General features: G+C 43.4%; 1 protein-coding gene across 1 annotated transcript in view; it reads right to left on the reverse strand.

Annotated features, from left to right (window-relative positions):
* Positions 1-1,237: 1,237 nt before the first annotated feature.
* The window catches only part of LOC115480275 (ras-related protein Rab-11B), a 73,387-nt gene continuing 52,489 nt past the window's right edge, over positions 1,238-22,135 (reverse strand). The window contains exons 3-5 of the mRNA XM_030218822.1: positions 11,885-12,078; positions 5,266-5,346; positions 1,238-2,406 (exon numbers count right to left, since the gene is read on the reverse strand). Coding sequence (XP_030074682.1) covers positions 2,261-2,406; positions 5,266-5,346; positions 11,885-12,078 — 421 coding nt within the window. The 3' untranslated portion in view covers positions 1,238-2,260. The remainder of the gene's footprint in view (positions 2,407-5,265; positions 5,347-11,884; positions 12,079-22,135) is intronic.

A 22,135-nucleotide genomic window follows, 5' to 3' on the forward strand; every position in this document is an offset into this window, starting at 1 on the left:
GATGATATTACGATAATTTTTCAGTTATAAAGTTCTATGGATGCAGGTATTGAAGAGATAGCTACATATTTCAATTTGATGGAACAGTGGGCTGCTCGGTATAAATTGAAATTAAATACCAATAAGACAAAGATTCAATGTTTTTCACCCCCTTTGATAGAACCGGCTATTAGATCTTTTATCAATCATGGGTTCTCATTTTGTGTTGGAATCTTCTTTGAAGGTATTAGGGATTATTTTAGATAACCAACTGACTATGAAGAATCAAACAACTTGCAACAAGGGGTTTTGACAGGCCAAGACAGGTACAACGCATAAAAAAGTCAGATCATGTCTCGCCTCCATTGGCTTCCACTGGAGGCTCATTGGTTGGGGGAAGGAAAACATCTTAAGGTTGAAATAGCAATGTTGTTGGATTGTTGGTTTAATCATGTATTAATGAATGTAACTATGCTGCAGTCATAAAACTAAGACCACTCTTCTGACTATTGGCATACTGTTGTGGTACTGTGTTCCAAGATTGTATCTTACATAACAGTCTATATGGGGTTAGCATGGTAGTGAATTGCTGACTGCCCTTTTTGCTATACTAATGCTCAGATGCAGCCCGGCAAGATGCCACCCCCCCCCCCCCCCCATCCCACCCCCCGGGCCAAGTTCTGGCATCTCTCCCTTCCTTCTTCCACTCCCTTCCCTGAGTTTACCTTTTTTTTCTCTATTTTCCAAAAAGCGGCAGCGATTCCCATATGCTGCCCTGCCGCCGGAAATGGCCTCTTCTCTACTGAAGCTGCCTCTAAGGAAACAGGAAGTTACATCAAAGAGGTGGGCCATAGTAAAGTGAAGAGGCAGGTGCCGGCGGCAGGGCAGCATATGGGAATTACTGCTGATGACTTTTAAAAAATGTAAAAAGAAGGTAAACTTGGGGAACAGGGTGGAGGAAGAAAGGGGGAAGATATTGCTCCCAGAAAAGTGCTCACTGATGCCCCTGCCTCTGGTGGCCTAATGGTTGGGTCGGGCCGCCCCTGCTAGTGTTTAATCATGAAGGAGTGTAACCTGCCTAGTGGTGGGTGTGTCTCTGGCTGCCTTATTGGGAGGACTGAATGGACCATGTAGGTGGCATAATTTACTATGTTAATATGTTATAAGTTGTTACCTTCTGGCCATATGTTGAACTAGGCCAGAGGGTGTCCCACACAATCTCAGAAGATATCATAAAAACGAGCAGCAACCATTTCTATCACAGCTTATTTTTATTTCACTTAGGTTCAGGATCCAGTTGTGGTTCAAAACCAAAACAGAGAGGTTAGAAATTGTGCAGCCAACCTCACTCCAGGTCATCTTACAAACCTTCTGTTTTAATGGATTCTGGGCTTTGTTGCAAGCACTGAGATGACAGGCAGAGAACTAGGACTGGAGTGAAATTTCATGACTTAGAAGCCTTGGTTGGCAGCACTGGAATTGTTTGTTCTTTATAATGTTTGTTCTTTATGAGCTGCCTGCCACAGTGCAGCTCCCAGACCTCAGCTAGGCCTCACTGCAGACCTGTGGGTACAGCCATATTGGGAAAGAGGTGCTAACTTTACTCCAGGCCAGCCAGAGCCTCAGATCCAATTCTGCTTTTCTTATATTAGTCTCTGCTGTAAGTAGGGTTCATGGTGCCTAGAATACAATTGGACTGAGTTTAGAAAATCACAGGACTGGATCTAAGATTCCAGCTAAGCTAGAGTTGGGTTGGAAAAACTGCTAGATAAAAAAAGATGTCAGTGAGGCTCAACACAGCGTGTTCTTAACGAGAACGGACTGGGCTTTCACAGGAACTCCAGATGCAGGGTGTGACGTTTTTGTTATGGAGGACATGTAGTTCTATTCCACCGTTAACAGACGTGAACATTGATGAGAGATGGGGGAGAAGGAGCAGTGGCACTGCAGTGTTGCTCCAATGCTGGAAGACAAAACGAAAGGTGCAGGTGGACACCACTACCGCGGAGCTACACATTCTACTAGCACTGCAGTGTTACTGTGGTGCTGGTACACAGGATGAGAAGAGGGGGAGGAGATGGGCAGAAACAGTGGTGCCAATTGGTCACAGTTTTTGATAGCACGATAGTGTTAGTCCAATGCTTTCAGACAAGATAAGAGAGCGAGCGAGACAGGCAACATTTCCAAAGAGCCACAGGTTCTGGCAGTACAGGGTTATTCCAGCACTGGCAGAGAGGATGAGAGGCGGCGGCATGAGGGGATAAAAAGTGATGCTAATGAGTCACAGGTTCTGGCAGCACTGCAGTTTGCTGGATTTCTGTCCATCCGTTGTGGGAGGCACACTGATGTCCACCACATTGTTCCCAGGAGATTCGTCGTGGGCGGAGCGGTCTGCAATCTGCTTCTGTGACACTATGCGGTAAATCTCTGCAAAAGAAAAGGATCAGGATAAAAGTGATCACTGAGGAGAAACAGATACTTTGATGCTCCCTACCCCACTGTGCTTCCCTGCTAGTCCCCTGAAAAGCTTGGTTACCCAAGAGTACCGCTGCATACCATGGACAGATCAGTTTGTCTTATTTTGAGAATATGGTAATCTGATGCCTTTGTAATTTTAGACATCTGAGGTACCCTTATTCATACTGGAGAGAAGGACCAGGTACAGCCTATTCCTCACTAGGGTTTACCAAAGGTGCCATTCTGGAAACTAGCTTCTCTGACACCATGAAAATCTGGTTTATGTAATTCAGATTTAAAATGATTCAGATGAGATTCGTACTTATTTGTACATTTGCACTTGAGGTAATATTAATGCACAATACTTTCAAAGTACCTTGCACTTGGTCACTGCTGCCACATGAATATAAGCATGTGAAGGGTGCTTTTGACGGGTAGTGATCAGAGCGTGAATAGCTACTGAGTGATCACAGATTTAAATTTAAAACTCAGGGCTGATCCAACTGTTAGCAGGCAGCACAGACAGCAAAGGTGATCCAGGGAATGAAGGCCAGAGGAGAGTTTGCCAAAAATGTTTTTTTTTAATTCAGGAGGGACCCAACTTGGCCACGTTTCGGCTTTTTCTTCATCAGCTCTTGGCAAACTTTCATCTGTCCTTCATTCCCTGGATCACCTTTGCTGCCTGTGTGTTTCTGCAGAGTTGATTCTCCTGTTTTCTCCGTGATCCAACTGTTAGGCAAGAGTAGGCTGTTACCTAAGGCAGTGGCTGCAGTCAAAGCAAAACAATAGATCCAGACAGTTACATAAAGTAAAAGAACCATGATTGCACACTTTTACCTACAGGAAGGGGGGAGGGTAGTTTTCAAATACCACATTAATCTGGATAAATCATTTTTATAAATTGTCCATTCCTCTAGAGCAGTCCAGATGTACGCACTCCTACTGGCAGCTGTAAACTGAGAACTATTGGTTTCAAAGTGACACAATAAGAGTACTGTGCAGTCCACAGCCAACCAGTATTTCTCAGTCTCCAGCAAATGCTAGGAGTGTATAAACCTGTGCAGCCCAGGCCAGTTGAGGAGGGTCAAGTTTGCTAGAGATTTAGGGCCTTAAGATCCGGGAATGCGAGCTCTAGTTTACATTTATGGGAAAAAGCTTTTAAATTAAAGAAAGTTGGGGAAGCAAATCCTGAAGGAGGCAAGGATCAGTGCGGCCTACTTATTGCTCTGGACTACTTATTGCTCTGGACTATAACACTCGATGGTCCAGGTCCCCCTATCTCTTCGGTCTGTGGGCTCAGTGTGTGTGCCTCAGGTTCTTCCCCTTCCCCCAAACCATCCTGATCTTAGGGGAGGAACTTTGAGTGCTGCCCAGCCAGGACATATTGCAGCAGAGTTTAACCAAAAAATATAATAATAATAATAAGCAAGGAAAGGATGGACTCCACAGGTTTATTTATTTATTTTTTTATGGGCACTAGCATTTAAACTGTTGGGGCTAATGATAGTATATTAACAGTGGGATCTGGTATGGACACTTTACAAATGACAGACCAGATGATGTTGTGCTCTTAGATATACGCTAGTGGCAGGTTTACATTTCCAGTCCTGCGCTGTTCCAGCACATGTTTGAACAGCATCAGAAAAAGCTGTTGGAGGTATTAGGAAAATGCTAAAAACGAATTTATTTGAATAACAATTTTATGTTTTGTTTGAATTTTAATCTTTTTTTTAAAGTTTTTGGTGAATTTATGTGATATGCTATTCTTCCATTATTATTGGAGTATCTTCTAAACCACTTTGAATTCATTTGAAAAACAGCGGTATAGAAAACTCTGATAGTATAGTATGGTTGATTGCTGGTTATCAGAATAACTGAAGATGTCCAGTCTTAAATATTAAAATATTTGTGTAAGAGAAGGTTTGTTGTCACCTTTCCCAATGTCACAATATAGGGGAGTATTAGTTTGTATCGAACTTGCTCTCCTCTTAGGAATATTGGACTGGTGGATGACATCCAAATGAATAGTACTAAAAACCATTTACATATCTTGCTAATTTTTTTGCAGAACTCACGACATCTAGTCATCTGACTTTGGATGACCACCAAGCCTAGGTGGGTGGGTGGGGGGGGGGGTGCGGGGAAAGAAAAGTATTTCCCTGTAATTTGTGTACATTTTAACATAGTGTTCTTTAAATTAGAAGTGCAGCATTTTGGTCCACAAAGATCTGGTTCTCAGAATGTCAAAACAAAGGTTCATTACCTTCTTGTCTAAAGAAACTGGCTAATTTGCACAGTTCAGGCATGCTAATAATTTAGGTTCATTTTCTGGTACTTGAGCCAAGGACAGGAATTAGGAATGTCCTAGTCTCAACTGTCTCCTGCAGAAGAAACCCTATATTAAACAGACGGGGACTGCAGAGGCAGGAATGGTGAGCCCTTGATAAGAAATAAAGCATAGGGTAAGCATATAGAGAGAGGCCTGTTAAGGATAATCAGAAGGTTGTCCTGTGCGACATTAACCAAAGGTTTGTAATGTCTTGCTCTTACAGATTACAGGGTATGAGTTTTTTTACCTGTTAACTGCAGGCACATAAACAGGATCAGGCTGCACATTTCTGTAACCAGTCAGCCTTGAAAAATGTTACTGAGCAGTTCACCTTACCAGTCAGAGCGTGACCTGAGGGATGGAGGGAAGATTTACCCTGTCAGAGGTGACCCCACGGAGAGATCTGCCAGGGCAGGATCCCAAGGAAGAGGAACTGCACCTGTTGGCGTGTGATCCCGAGGGGTGGGGGAGAGAGACTACAATACGGGAAGGGGCTTTACCTGTCAGAATATTTTTAAATGCTTCTTCTACATTAGTTGAGTCCAAAGCTGATGTTTCAATAAAGGACAAGTTGTTCTTTTCTGGAAAGAAACATACAGGTTCACAGTTAAAACATATTGCTTTTAGTAAATGAGAATTATTTTACAGCACTGCATTTCCATATTAAGTTTTGGAGGCAGGGCTTATTGAAAGGTACCTTGTTTTCTCTTTCTGCATCCACCTCTGCTAGAAGTCACCCTCGCTTCCTCCACAAACTCTCTGCTCTTCTGTTGCAGTGTTGTGATTTTTTTTTTCCACGCTGTTTTCTCCCTGGAATAGCCTCCCTAATGCCTCGAGTTTCTACTCCCACTTTTGCAGTGCAGTGCACACCCAGTTCTGACTTTTATGTTGCCCCTATACCAGTGGCTTCCCACCAGTCAGGTGTCAGGATTTCTACAATAAATATTCATGAGATAGATGTTTGCATGCACTGCCTCCACTTCCTGCAAATCTCTCTCATGAATACTGATTGTGGAAATCCTGAAAACTTGACTGGCGGGGGAGCACCCAGGACAGGTTTGGGAATCACTGCCCTCTATACGTCTGCTGTTACTGTTTTCCGTAATGGCTTCTAGTCAGATTTCATGTTGTGTTATGGAACTTTCTGCTTGTTCATCAATGTGCAGCACTTATTCTGTCATGTCCCTCATGTGGAGTGGCCAGTCCACTCATTTCCAGGCCTCCCCTTATTCACCAAACGTGATGGTTTAAGAAGATTTCAGATCTTAAAGTAAAAACTCGGTACTTCCAGCTTAATGTTTTACCTGATCAGCTAACAGCTTTTGCCTGACTGATGCCTGATTTGTCCCAAGATTAATACATTTTTTTTACATATCTAGTTTTTGTAAAGATGTCCCATTTCCCCCTCTATACCCCCCATCTTTCTCCATTTTTTCAACGCTGTCCCCTCCCTGTTTTCCCTCCTGCTTAGTATTGTAAACCACTTTGTCCTGCCCAAAGGCATCAACAATAGTATATTAAGAGCTTGTAAAAATAAATAATAAAAATACTACCACAGGCTAGAAAGAAACATGATGAAATGACTTTATTCCTGCACTATCTGAATCATGAAAGGTTTTCATCAATTCTTTTTATTTTAACTTAAAAGAATTATTGTATTGTGTCCTTTAGAGATACAAGCAGAGTAGATATATGGTTTGTATGTCTGTGTGCGTATCATTTGTCTGTCCTTTTGTTTTTTGTTTTTTTGGGGGGGGTATTTTTATTGGTTCTGTCTGTGGCTGCAATGGAGAGAATACAGAAGGGAAAGGGAAATGGGACTTGATATACCGCCTTTCTGAGGTTTTTGCAACTACATTCAAAGCGGTTTACATAATTCAGGTACTTATTTTGTACCAGGGGCAATGGAGGGTTAAGTCACTTGCCCAGAGTCACAAGGAGCTGCAGTGGGAATCGAACTCAGTTCCCCAGCATCAAAGTCCACTGCACTAACCACTAGACTAGGGCAGTTTGAAAGGTGCAGTTCCCTAACTGCTGTGTTTCAGATATTAAGAGGCTCATTTTCAAAGCACATAGACTTACAAAGTTACATATGTTACTATTTAACTTTGTAAGTCTATGTGCTTTTGACAATGACCTGCAGAAACTGGAACTGCTTTTCCTATAGAAATGCACTGGAATATTTAGGGGGAGGCTTTATTTTTCTGGTATCCTCAGTCTGATATGGCTCTTTTTTTTTAACTTGATTTGTCTTTTTACCATTTTTTAAATTGCAATTCACAATGCGTATCAAGTACCAATATAACACTCCCCCCCCCCCCCCATTTACTAAGCTGCGCGCTAATGCTGACACAGCACATTCGCTTTTTCAAGTACATCAAAAGCAAGAAAAATAAAATTAATTATAGAATGAAAAGTAACAGAGGCAGAATAACTATATTAATTCTTTGTTTCAAGTTGCACTGCACAGGCTATTGGGAAGCTATTCACAGCAAGACGCATTCTTTAGTTTATAGGGACTGATTCAGAGGAACTGAAGCAAGTGATTGAAACACTCAGTTTGCTTTAGCACCTTTTCCAAACTAAAGAGTAGCAAATCACTGGAAAGTGATGGTATTCATCCCAGATTTCTGAAAGAATTCAATGATAGTGCAGACCTGCTATATCACATTTTAAAAAGTGCTCCAGGGGTGAGCCAGGAAATTACAGACTAGTGAACCTGACAGTAATGGGGAAAAAAAGGGCACCATCTGAAAAAATGTGTATACTAATGCCTGTAGTATGGGAAATAAAGTTCTGGATCTAGGAGTTGTGATGGCAGAAGCAGACATGAATTTAGTGGCAATCACAGTGATATGGTTCACGGAGAGAAATAACCGGAATGAAGTTATACAGGGCTATAATCTATTAAAATGGATAGGATATGAAGACAGAAAGAATGAGTGGCGCTATACGTTAAAGATTATATTGAAGCAACAGAATCGCAGGAATTTTGTGGCACTGTGGGTTAATCTGGAAAGAAGGAATGGAATATCTATTTTCATTGGTGTGATACAAGGGCTGCCTCCACAGACAGAAGTGGATAGAGATTTCACCGAAGACATTCACAATATTGCTATGAAAGGGGAAGTACTACTGACTGGTGATTTCAATATGCCGGATATTGATTGGGACATCCATGTTATGGTGTCATTCAGAAGTAGAGAGATCCTGTATTCTCTACACAGAGAACTGTTCTAGCAACAGTAATGGAAACCCATACAGGAGGGGGCATACTGGACCTGGCACTTACAAATGGGTACAGTATTTCTGATATAGTGGATGATCATCTGGCATCCGGTGATCACCGAATTGTGTGGTGTTGAGAGGGTTCATTCAAAAGTAAGGGCCTCAGAAAAACTAAACTTTGTCAAGATGAAGAAATACCTGAAGGAGTCATCAGCTGGGAAAAGTAGAAAAGCAGTGAGAAAAACTGAAAGGACATATTTTAATGGCAGCAACACTTTGTTTAGGAAAGTAAACGAAGGTAAAGGTAGTCCTTCCCCCCCCCCCCTCACATAAGTACCAAGTCACGAATGACTTATGGGGGCAGCAGGGCCAGATTTATCCAATTGTGACCTCCTAGGTTGTAACATTTAAGATGCCTCCTCCCTTGATTAAATAGGAAGTCAATTTTAGGTTTAATAGTTTTCCATGCTTGTGAGAGAGTATGCATAAAATGCTACACTACATACAAGCATTTTTAAATTAACTATTATTAAACTAATGCATAATAATAATGAGGCCACTGTAGAGGATGAACAAAACCAGTAGTTTTTGTTCTGGCTGAAACTGAATCTGTGGCTGAAATTCACAACTCTGTTTCAGCTGGAACTGAAGCTGAAACAGAGACCATTTATTTTATTCTGCCCATCCATGCTCCACCCTCTGCTGCTGCCACCGCAGGTCTATCCCCTCACAGACAGAAAACCTGTCCCTCCCCCTGCCCCCGGGCTTCCCCCAATCCATAGGTCCTTCCAAGGTCTATCTTCTAAAAGCCCTATTGGCCTCTTTGGGGCAGGAGCATCACTGTAAAAATGGCGACTAGAACTTCCCATGGTAGCCATGCAAGATTGCTGTGGGAGATTGTAGATGCCATTTTGAGATTGGAAATGGCATGAGCAGGAGCTACTGAGAATTGCTCCTCGTGCCGTGCCGGTTTCAATCCTAAAATGGCGGCCGCAGGAAGTTGCAGCTGCCATTTTCACAATGCAGCCAGTGGGGACAGGAGCAACTTGGAATGCACCTGCCCTGAAGAGGCCACTAGGACCTACGGATGGGGGGGGGGGGCAGCCTAGGTTCTCTGTTGGGGGGGGGGGAGGCTGGATCAGGGGGATAAGACTTGTGGAGGGGACAGGACCATGGCTTCAGTTTCCGCTACAAATGCATAGGCATTTTTGGCCAAAACCTGAACCTGGATTTCAGGTCAGTTTTGGTGCCGAAACCGAAATTCAGTCAGCCTCTACTTGTACTGTGAAGCCTTAAGCTGCAGCTTGTGTAGCTTGTATGTAAATTCATTCTTCAGGGGCTGCCAATTGTGCGAGTTTGTTGGCAGACGATTAGTGGGGTGATTAAAAGAGGAGGCTGCTATGGTTCTAGAAGTAGTTGAAAATATAAAGAAAAGAGGTTGTCACCTCTTATTTAGACTACTGCAATCTGCTTCTTGCTGGCCTCCTACTTAGTCACCTCTCCCCTCTCCAGTCGGTTCAAAACTCTGCTGCCCGTCTTCCGCCAGGGTCACTTTACTCATACTACCCCTCTCCTCAAGTCGCTTCACTGGCTCCCTATCCGTTTTCGCATCCTGTTCAAACTTCTACTAACCTATAAATGTACTCACTCTGCTGCTCCCCAGTATCTCTCCACACTCGTCCTTCCCTACACCCCTTCCCGTGCACTCCGCTCCATGGATAAATCCTTCTTATCTGTTCCCTTCTCCACTACTGCCAACTCCAGACTTCGCACCTTCTGTCTCGCTGCACCCTACGCCTGGAATAAACTTCCTGAGCCCCTACGTCTTGCCCCATCCTTGGCCACCTTTAAATCTAGACTGAAAGCCCACCTCTTTAACATTGCTTTTGACTCGTAACCACTTATAACCACTCGCCTCCACCTACCCTCCTCTCTTCCTTCCCGTTCACATTAATTGATTTGATTTGCTTACTTTATTTATTTTTTGTCTATTAGATTGTAAGCTCTTTGAGCAGGGACTGTCTTTCTTCTATGATTGTGCAGCGCTGCGTACGCCTTGTAGCGCTATAGAAATGCTAAATAGTAGTAGTAGTAGTAGGTTAGCCTTAATAAAATAAAAAGTCGTAGAAAGAGGAAGACAACAATATCTGGAAAAGCTATGAGAAGCTGGTAAGCAAAGATGCAAATGTAATAAAAGCTAGCTAATACAGTAAAATGGGGAGGAAAGACTTTTTTTTTTAAGATATGTTAGTAATAGGAGAAAATGCAAAAGTGGCATTTTCAGACTCGAAGGGTGTGATGAAACAGTGGGTTTCTAAGCCTGAAAAGTGTATTCATTATTTCATGAAGCATATTTCTCCTATACAAGCTTGTTTTGCGTTTTAAAGCTGTTGCAGAAAAAGACTCTTTTCCATTTTAAGCTTATGGAAAGGCAATCTGCAGTACCATTGGGCAGCTTCTTTCAAACCTGATGCCCTGGGGGTCTGATTGGCCCTGGATTTCAAATCTAGCCTGAAGGCACTGGATTTTCCCCAGTCTCAGCCAGGGAGCGGAGAGAGAAAGATCTCTTTACTGAGGCCCTGTGAGCAGCTATATTTCCTGAACTTCCCAGGTAGTAAACAAATGTTTAGATTCAGTTACCTGTTATTGTTTGCTCAGTTCACCCTTTTCTGTTCACTGTTTAAGTTCTGTGACAAGAAATTTTTTTTAGTTTATTGACTCTGCTGTCCTGAATCCTGGTTTGTGTTTTTGGGTCTGTGGGTGCTCTTGGAGCTGTGGGACACCTGGAGTGTGGTCCAAGTGTCCTAGAAATCACCAGAGAACTTGAGAGTGGGAGACTCGCCCAGAGGCAAGTGGGACCCAGTTGGCAGGAGGAGGGTGCTAATGTAGAGCACAAATGGCAGGTGCAAGCAGGCCTAAGCAGTGCTGAGGACAGACCTTCCAGGTGGCTACGGGGTTAACTCCAAAGTGACAAAGTGAAAGGGGAGGAATATGTAGAAGCTGATGAAGATAAAGTTGAATTGCTTAATAAATATTTTTGTTCTGCTGTCTCAGATGAAGGGTGGGGAGCAAGAGCACAGAAAACAAACAAGAAATGGAAGTAAGATAGACCTTGACTGCATTTGTGAGGAACTAGATAAAGTAAACAAAGTGATGGGGCCATCTGAGGGTACTGAAGGGGAAGGTCCAGTGGCTCCTCTGCCTAACCTTTTCAGTGCTTCTTTTGAGTTGGGAGTGGTACCTGAAGATTGGAGAAGAATGAATGTAGTCCCTGTCTACAAAAGCAGAAGTGAGGAGGTTGGGAAATATAGGTCAGTTAGTCGGATCTCTGTTGAGTAAATTAACGGAAATGCTACCAAAATGGAGGATAATGTAGTCTCTGAAATCCAATGAACTGCTGGAGAGAGTTGGATCAAGGGAGAATGCTAGACGTGTTGTATTTAGATTTCAGCATATCTAGCACTGGATCTGACACAGTTCCCCTTAGATGGCTTTAAACGTGAACCCGTGGGTTAGAAACTGTTTGAGTGGGAGGTGACTAAGGGAACTGGAAAATAGCATTCACACTGAGGATAAGGGCATTACCAGTGGAATTGGTCTTTGGTCCAGTTCTTTTTAACTTTTTTGTAAACAATAATGCAGCAGGGCTGATGGGAATGCATATATTTAGTCTTCCTTTGACAACTGGCTTGCAAGTTTGGCACACGGAAGTACACTCAAACCTGCAACCTACTCATTACAATTAAAAAAAAAAGAAAGAAACTGCCCCCCCTTAGAGAGCAGGTTCAGTCCCTTTAAAAATTGCTGTCATTCTTGTATTCAAACACATCAGAGAAATCATGGAAAGCTGAATGCCTCATTTAAGCACAGGACAGCCTAAAGCTAACTCACCAGCGAATGCCCTGGCTTCGTCAGTGGGCACAGCTCTCAGGTGTCGCAAGTCACTCTTGTTCCCCACCAACATGATGACAATGTTGTTGTCCGCATGATCACGGAGCTCCTTCAGCCAACGCTCCACATTTTCATATGTCAGGTGTTTGGCAATGTCATAAACCAGCAGGGCTCCCACAGCACCACGATAATACCTGCAACCACAATAAAAAGTGCTGAAAATAAAGGTAAAGCCTGGAACACTGACAGATGCAGTAAATGCACCAAGAATAAGTGTAAGTGTGATTTGAGAAGAGTGGAACCAGCAGGGCTGGCTTAATCATTAGACAGACTAAGTGGTCGGTTGGGGGGGTGCAATCAGTCATCAGTGCCTGCTTTTATCCACAGGGAGGATGGGCAATTGAAGAGCTTAGTTCCAAAACCTGTTAAGTGTGGAAAGCTGTTGTATTGTCCTGCTTATAATCAAACAAGAAAAATGCCCAAGTTCCGACCTAAATCGGGAGATGGACGTTTATCTCACAAAAACGAATAACGTGGTATAATCGAAAGCCGAACTTGGACGTTTACAACTGCACTCCATCACGGAAGCGTACAAAGTTGACGGAGGTGTGTCAGAGGCGTGGTGAAGGCGGGACTGGGGCATGGTTATCACCTGAGCAGAGAAGGGCGCCTTTCACCGATAATGGAAAAAAAGTATGCGTTTGTAGCTAGAATTTAGGGCACTTTTCCTGGACCCTGTTTTTTCACGAATAAGGCCCCAAAAAGTGCCCTAAATGACCAGATTACCCCCAGAGGGAATCGGGGATGACCTCCCCTGACTCCCCCAGTGGTCACTAACCCCCTCCCACCACAAAAAAAATGATGTTTCACAACTTTTTATTTTCACCATCAAATGTCATACCCACCTCCCTGGCAGCAGTATGCAGGTCCCTGGAGCAGTTGTTAGGGGGTGCAGTGGACTTCAGGCAGGTGGACCCAGGCCCATCCCCCCCCCCCACCTGTTACAATTGTGCTGCTTAATGCTTATTAGTCGTCCAACCCCCCAAACCCACTGTACCCACATGTAGGTGCCCCCCTTCACCCCTTAGGGCTATAGTAATGGTGTAGACTTGTGGGCAGTGGGTTTTGAGGGGGATTTGGGGGGCTCAACACACAAGGGAAGGGTGCTATGCACCTGGGAGCTCTTTTACCTTTTTTTTGTTTTTGTAAAAGTGCCCCCTAGGGTGGCCGGTTGGTGTCCTGGCATGTGAGGGGGACCAGTGCACTACGAATCCTGGCCCCTCCCATGAACAAATGCCTTGGATTTATTCGTTTTTGAGCTGGGCACTTTCATTTTCCATTATCGCTGAAAAACAAAAACGCCCAGCTCACAAATTGTCGAATAAAACATGGACGTTTATTTTTTGCGAAAATATGGTTCGGTCCGCCCCTTCACGGACCCGTTCTCGGAGATAAACGCCCATGGAGATAGACATTTTCGTTCGATTATGCCCCTCAGTGTCTCTCCAGACTGGCACAGACGAATGGGTTATGCAATATGCACCTCTACCAGTAGGTGGAGACTGAGAACTACTGACTCCTAGTCTACCGGCTGTGAAGTCCCCAGAGTCTGTCTATTTTCAGACTCCAGCAGGTGGAGGTGATAAGTCTGTGCAGTCCCACAGTCCCAGTCAGGAGCTAGGCCTTTTAGGTGAGGGAGGGGGGGAGGACAAATAAGTTTCTTTTCCTCCTACGATTATGCTACTAGAAAGAAAACTGCTAACAGATTTACGTATTTTCAAGAATTCCGGTTGCCATAAGGGAATTTTTTTCACTGTATATCATATACCTTACAAATAAATGCCTTTTTGTGCAAATTTCATACCTCCTATGGGCTATCTATGAAGACAGTTTCAATTAAAAACAGTCCATTAACCTGGATAAATAGCGTTTTTAAATTGCTCTCATGTATTTATACATAAAACATAGTGTGTATTTAATATTTAAAAGTCAATATCCAGTTATGCAATTGTACATGTTCATTTTGGGAGGGGTAGTGCTGATATGAATGATTGTTGCTCTCCATAGACAAGGCAGAGGAATACAGCCACTTTCTAAGGTGATGTCATCCGACAAAGCCTTGTGTGATGGAGATCTCCTTCAGCTAAAGAAGTTTAAGTAGGTCTGAGCATATTCAGGGTTTCCTGTGCTGCCTTGAGCTCTCTCCTCCCTCTCAGTTTTAATTGTCCACTGGACATGTTTGGAGTTTGGAGGCTGTATCTTGCGAAACATGTAAAAAGACTGGAAGCGGTGCAAAGAAAAGCTGCAAAAATGGTATGCGATTTGCATTGCAAACCATATGAGCAGAGACTTGCTGACCTGAACATGCATACCTTGGAGGAAAGGAGAAACAGAGGTGACATGATACAAACATATTTGAAAGGTATTAATCCGCAAACAAACCCTTTCTGGAGACAGGAAGGTGGTAGAACTAGATGAAATGAATTGAGGTTGAAGGGGGGCAGTCTCTGGAGTAATGTCAGGAAGTATTTTTTCACGGAAAGGGTGGCAGATACATGGAACATCCTCCTGCAGGAGGTGGTGGAGATGAAAATGGTAATGGAATTCAAAAATGCTTGGGATAAACACAAAGGAATCCTGTTTAGATGGAATGGATCTGCGAAATCTTAGCAGAGATTGAGTGGCAACACTGGTAACTGGGAAGCAAAACCGGTGCTGGGCAGACTTCTACGGTTTACGCCCTGATCGTAACTGAATAGATATGGAAAGTTCAAGAACAGTGCTGGGCAGACTTTTACGGACTGTGCCCTGAGAAAGGCAAGGAAAAAGTCAAACTCTGGTATACATATAAAGTATCACATACCATGTAAAATGAGTTTATCTTGTTGGGCAGACTGGATGGACAGTATAGGTCTTTATCTGCCATCATTTACTATGTTACTATGTTCTTCTTCAAACCTCGGCAAATGGCTTGCCATTCACACTGCAACTTAGACTATACATCAAACTTTTATTTTCACTTTTGATCTGAATATGTCAGCACTGCTACTAACGTCTAGTCCCGTGTTCCACGGGACTCCTCCTCATCCTCCTCCTCTGGGGATTAGACCAGCAGAAAATTAAAGAACTGGAAATCTGAACCATTAATCTAAGATGACACCAGCCTCTTTGTTCTTTTTTGCAATAGAAAAAGTTATAATTACATAAGTATTGCCATACTGGGACAGACCGAAGGTTCATCAAGCCCAGAACCATGTTTCCAACAGTGGCCAATCCAGGTCACAAGTACCTGGCAAGATCCCCAAAAAGTACAATACATTTTCTGCTGCTTATTATAGAAATAAGCTGTGGATTTTCCCCAAGTCCATTTTAATAATGGTCTATGGGGACCAAATGTTTTTTAAACCCTGCTAAGCTAACCGCCTTTACCACAATCTCTGGCAATGAATTCCAGAGTTTAATTACACATTGAGTAAAGAAATATTTTCTCCAATTTGTTTTAAATTTACTACTTTGTAGCTTCATCGCGTGCCCCGTAGTCCTAGTATTTTTGGAAAGAGTAAACAATTGATTCACGTCAACCCGTTCCATTCCACTCATTATTTAATAGACCTCTATCATATCATATCTCAGTCGTCTTTTCTCCAAGCTGAAGAGTCCTAACCGCTTCAGCCTTTCCTCATAGGGAAGTTGTTCCATCCCCTTTATCATTTTCATTGACTTTCTCTGCACTTTTTCTAATTCCGCTATATCTTTTTTGAGAGCTTCCCAAACTTGCCTAGGGACCTGAACCACAGCTGGGTTTTCAGGATATTCGTAATAATTATACATGAGCTAAATCTGCATATTCTGGATCTCCAATGCATGAGATGTAGCTCAAACATATTTATTGTAGATATCCTGGAAACTTAATTGTCTGTTGGGTCCCCAAGATAAGTTTGAGAAGCTCTGCTGTATCTGTAAACCATTGGTAAGCCTGCACATGTTTAATTCTTCATGGTCAACTCAGATATAGGTCCCTAGTACTTATAGTAAAAAGCCTCAGTGTGACTAAGATGGAGGCCTCCTCTCAGTCTTTAGCAGATCCTCCACTGCTGTTATTCAGGGGGTGTTAGATTGGCCTCAGTGGAAACAACTGTGGTTTCCTCTCAGGCTCCAGCATATAACCAGTGCTGTTCCTTAGTATAAGATAGAGGCAGAGCTCTCCTCCAGCATGTAACCACTACTGTCCCTCAGAGGGAGAAAGAGAGAGACTGAAAGCCCACCTCTTTAACATTGCTTTTGACTCGTAACCACTTGTAACCACTCGCCTCCACCTACCCTCCTCTCCTCCTTCCTGTACACATTAATTGATTTGATTTGCTTACTTTATTTTTTGTCTATTAGATTGTAAGCTCTTTGAGCAGGGACTGTCTTTCTTCTATGTTTGTGCAGCGCTGCGTACGCCTTGTAGCGCTATAGAAATGCTAAATAGTAGTAGTAGTAGTAGTAGTAGTACAGAGGTTTCCTTAAAGTGACAGACAGAATTGCAGGACATCTGGGGTAAGGAAGAAGCACTGTGGGATAAACTAGAAAGAGGAAATGGAAAATGTATTTACATTAGAGTGATATACAGGCCTCATTCCTGTCAGAAGAAATGAAGACATTCACAAGATAGCTAGGAAAAGGAAGTACTACTGATAGCTGATTTTAATATGCCAGACGTCAATTTGGGTACCCCTGCTGTGGGGTCATCTAGAAGCAAGGGGATCTTGGATTCTTTACATGAAGAATTGTTCCAGCAGTGGAACCCACACGGGATGGAGCTATTCTAGTCCTGGTGCTTACAAATAGGAAGAGTGTTACTGATGTTACGGTTGGAGATCATTTTGCATCCAGTGATCTCCGAATGGTGTGGTTCAATATTACAACACAGGAGGAGAGGGCTTATTCAAGACTGAAGGTCCTAGACTTTAAAAGAACTAACTTTGCCAAGATAGAATATCTCAAGGAAGAGTTAGTTGAATGGGAACAGCTGAAGGAAGTAGAACAGCAGTGGGCAAAACTGAAAGGAGTTATTTTAAAGGTAATAAACCTTTATATTAGAAAAGTACATAAAAGTAAGAGGAAAAGGGGAGGAAGTGACGTCACGCTAGCAAATGGAGCAGTGAAAACGAAGCTCCCGTCTATCAGCTCTATAATAGCGGTTATTTAAAGCACCTACCCCCCGGGAGAAAGCTGAAAGAATCTGATTTCAGCAGGCAAAAGAAGCAGAGTCGAGTGATGTCACAATCCAAGATTAAAACGCCGGATTTAGCAGCGTTCTCGTACCAGCAGAAAGGGAGAAACGGAGGGTTGTTAGTGGAAGAAGATGGCGCCCATAACACGAGAACGGAACAGAAAGACTCAGAGCAAGCACGAGGCGAATCGCTGATTGAAAGAATGGAGGTACAGCCAGAGGTCTGGGCGAAATTATGCACATGGTTTCAAGAAATAAAAACGGACCTCAAAGAAGTGCGAAGGGACTTTGCCCAGTTGAGTTCTGAGCTAAGAGGAGAAATATCAGAGCTGGGCAACCGCATGCTGGAGGTTGAAAATGGCCAAGAAGAGCAAGCGGGAGCGATGAGGGCTGTGGAGCAGCAAATGAGTGAGAGAAAAACAGAAGCCAGGTACCTTATGGACAAAATCGAGTACTTAGAGAATAGGAGCAGACGCTCTAATATTAGAATTCGTGGGGTGCCTGAGACTCCTGAATTTAATAACTGTGAAGAGGTGGTGCAATCCATTGCAGCACAAGTATTGTCCACTGAGGATGAGCCATATGATAAAGCCACAATCCGATTAAAACATGCACAGCGGGCATTAGGCGTGAGGAAACCTAACCAGCCTAAAGACAAAGTGGCATGCTTCACAGAATTCAAAGTCAAAGAAGCAGTGATGAAGAAGGCGAGAGGGGCGAACCCATTGATTTGGGAGAGCTACCCGATTGAGCTATATCAAGACATATCAGCAATAACCCTAAAACGACGGGGAGAATTGCGGCCATTAACTGCGCAGTTAAGAGAGGAGGGCATGCCATATAAATGGCAATACCCATTTACACTAACCTTTTTTCCAGAGGGAAAACAGAAGAGAGTGGCATCGCTGGAGGACGTGCATGAATATTTGAAGCAAATGGAGACTGCGGAAGACCCTCACCATTACGAACAAGGTGTAGTGCGGGCCACCAAACCCAAATGGCAAAGGGTTTCACAAGGCCACGGTCGTCTGAGGAGGCAGATATCTGGGAAGAATTGAATCCACAAGTGGGAAAATGAAGACAGCAACAGAATGACTTGAGGAGATGAGTGGTGCCGAACAGCGGAGCAGATAAATGGTGAGAAGAACCATTTCTCGGGGAGGAAATTCAGAACAGGCTGAGAGATGAAGGGGGACATTGTATTTTACATTTGTACACATCTCTTTGGAGAGGAGTATAACAAGTTCGCTCTGTTTTTTAACATTTTTTTTAGAAGAGAGGAGACCCAAGAGAGTTTTGTCTTATTATTTCCCTTGGAGTACACATTTCAAGTCATATTCTCTGAGGTTACAAAGACCCCTGAGGCAGGCCTTTGGGCCGAAACACGGCCGTGTCGGATCATTTTTAATGCGAATTACGTCATTTTTTATGTGAATAAACAAACTATTTGGTATCCTCATTCACTCTCCTCACTTTTTGTTTTATATCTCACGGTTTCGTGAGGGTTTTTACCTGCTTTTTGTTTTAGCTTCAAGAGGTGATTGGGACAAGTCTTCTTTGGAAGAGGGAGGGGGGAAGGGATGGGGACTATACTTAAGTATCTGGTGGTTGCTGAATAGGCTAGAAAGTTGGGGAAGACTATATAGAGAATGTTCAATTGTGTAACTTGGAATGTTAAGGGTCTCAATTCACCAATCAAACGCAAGCGAATGTTTAAAGAGGTGGCGAGGCTAAAAAGTGATGTAATTATGCTGCAAGAAACACATCTAAAGAAATGTCATGAGAAACTGATAGCCTATAGGAGATACCCAGTGGTAATACAGTCAACAAACATCCAAAATAAAAAAAAAAGGGGGAGGGTACTTGTGGCCTTCTCGGATACACTGCCCTGGGAAATTATCAAAACTGTTTCGGATAAGGGGGGCAGGTTTCTTTTGGTCGTAGCTTCACTATACAACACTCAGTATACTTTTGTCACAATATATGCACCTAATGAAGGGCAAGGTAAATTTCTGGAGGAAATTGAATCAAAACTTCAACAGAATGTGCAAGGTCAGCTATTAATGGGAGGAGATTTTAATCTGACAATAGATCCCCTCTTAGATAACTCAACGGGACAAGCGGGATATGCTAGGAAAGATAGAGAGGTATTGAAAAGATTTATGAATAGGTGGGGCTTAACTGATTTATGGAGGGTAACACATAAGCAGGAAAAAGATTTTACCTACTACTCATCTACACACAATTCCTACTCAAGGATAGATCTTTGGTTGGGGGATAGGGTAGTGGTTAAAGCCCTGCAGAAGATACAAATAGAAATACGTACATGGTCAGACCATGCCCCAGTCTTATTAACGCTAAGGATTGGGAGAGAAGCGGGTGGGCAAAGATATTGGCATCTAGATGAGGCACTCTTAAATGAACCGGAGAATGTGGGAATGATAGAACACTATATAAAAGAATATTTGGAGTTTAATGATATGGGAGACATCCACCCAGTGAGCTTATGGGAGGGTCTAAAGGTAGTGCTGAGAGGGCAGTTAATTGCCCTCAAGGCCCACCTGAATAAATCAAAAGACGCTAAAGAACGGGAACTAAGAGAGAGGATAGAGCAGGCAGAGCGGCAAAATAAAGCTGATCCCAGGGATAAAAAAGCCATGACAGAGCTTCATAAAAATAGAATGCAACTTAATGAGATACAGATGGCAGAGGTGGCCAGTCAATTGCAGCAAGGGCAACAGGAATATTATGAGCTGGGGGACAAAGCGAGTAGACTATTAGCGAACAAGCTAAAAAAACAGGTACATCGCAATCATATCCATAGTCTTATAACACAACAAGGTCAGACTGTCACACAAACAGAAGACATACAAACAACCTTTCATGCATTCTATACCAGCCTGTACAAATCTGAAGTGGAGGTTACCCCCAGTAATATAGACAAATATGTGCAGAGGATAGAGATGCCCCAGTTGTCGCAGGGGGAAAGAGAAAAACTATCGGAGCCCATAGGGTTGGAGGAGATTAAGGATGCGATCAGAGATCTGCCACATGCTAAGGCACCGGGGCCGGATGGGTTTCCCGCTAGAATTTACAAATTATACGCATCCATTCTGGCGCCGCTGTTATTAAGGCTCTTCCAATCCTTTGACCAGGCACAACAGCTGCCTTATTCATGGCGACTGGCAGCAGTGACCCTATTGCTTAAACCAGGGAAGGACCCACAGCAGTGTGGGTCATTTAGACCAATCTCCCTCCTCAATATTGATTATAAAATTTTCACAAAACTTTTAGCAAATAGATTACAAACAAACAGTGTTGCCCAAGCTAATTCATGAAGATCAGGTGGGTTTTATAGCAGGGCGCCAGGCCTTTGATAACACCAGATGTTTGCTACATACTCCAACAGGTCAGGGACGAACAGGAGCCAACAACAGTACTCTCGGTCGATGCGGAAAAAGCATTTGACCGCGTAGAGTGGCCATTCATTCCTCTTTGCGATGTTGCAAAAGGTTGGGATAGAGGGAGGCTATTTGAAGTGGTTGCAATTACTGTACTAGGCCCGTTGGCGGTATTAAAAATCAATGGTTCATATTCAGAGCCCATAAAACTCAAAAGAGGGACCAGGCAGGGATGTGCAGTCTCACCGCTATTGTTTGCCTTAACTATTGAACCACTGGCCTGTGTCAGAGCGGATACAGGAGTTAAAGGAGTGATACGAGGGAAGAGGGAACACCAAGTTGATGCTATTCGCAGACGAGATTCTAATGACATTGACAAGCCCTGAACCATCAGTGAGGCGGGCAGTAGAGCTAATGAGGCAATATGGGGAAAAGTCGGGATTTAAGGTAATCATCAATAAGACAGAACTACGTAATATCACAGTGCCTGGGCAAGAGATATCGCAAATGAAAGCAGCATTCCCTTTTATATGGGCCACAAAATCTATCAAATACCTAGGGATCCAGATTACTCCCAAAGTGGAGGACCTCTATGAGGCAAACTTTCCAACGAAAATAACAGAGCAGTTAGCTGAGCTTGACAGATGGGAAGGTCTGAGTATCTTGTGGCCGGGGCGCATTAATGCGATTAAAATGATGATGCTGCCAAAAGTGCTATATCTCTTCATGGCGCTTCCAATCCCAATCCCTCAAAGCTTCTTTACCCACCTCAACAGAAAAATGTTTGCTTTTATCTGGAGGAAAAGGCCACCATGGGTGAGGCGTGCCATAATGTTTCAACCGCAAGAAAGGGGGGGATGGGAGTGCCAAACCTTTTTCTTATACTACTAGGCGGCCCAATTAAGAATCCTAGCAGATTGGCATCCGGCAGTTAACAAAAAATGGTTACATTGGGAAAGGGCCTGGTTGGGGATGAGAGAGGTGTGGGATCTATTGTGGATACCGAATAAGGAACTGAGGAGCATAAGACGAAGGGCGCCCATAGGAGTACGATATATTTTGTCCACCTGGTACCAAATCAGGAAACGATGGTTCCCGGAGCGAACATATTTCCACCAGACAGGGATACACAGGGCCCCGGGTTTCCCACTAGGAGCGACTGAGATAGTCTACAGACAATAGGCACGAGCAGGTCTGCACACACTGGGACAATTGTGGGATAATGATAAGATAGTCGGATATGCAGAACTGCAGGAGGAATATGGGTTGCAGGCCAGAGATCAAGTATTTTATTGTTGTATACGTAATTTTATGCATACCAAGGCACGAGAAGAGTTAGAATTGGGGGAAACATCTTTGGAAATAGCACTGGGAAAGGGAGGGGGTAGAGGAAGCGTGTCACGCATCTACCAAGCATTGCTGCAACGAACAGACCCCCAGATATCCTATGTTAGTAGATGGGAGGGAGCCCTGCAAAATACATTCTCAAAAGAGAGCTGGAAGAGAGGCTATCATTATTTAAGTACATAAGTACATAAGTGCATAAGTAGTGCCATATTGGGAAAGACCAAAGGTCCATCTAGCCCAGCATCCTGTCACCGACAGTGGCCAATCCAGGTCAAGGGCACCTGG

The sequence above is a fragment of the Microcaecilia unicolor genome, chromosome 11, assembly GCF_901765095.1.
Source record: "Microcaecilia unicolor chromosome 11, aMicUni1.1, whole genome shotgun sequence".
Taxonomy (NCBI): domain Eukaryota; kingdom Metazoa; phylum Chordata; class Amphibia; order Gymnophiona; family Siphonopidae; genus Microcaecilia; species Microcaecilia unicolor.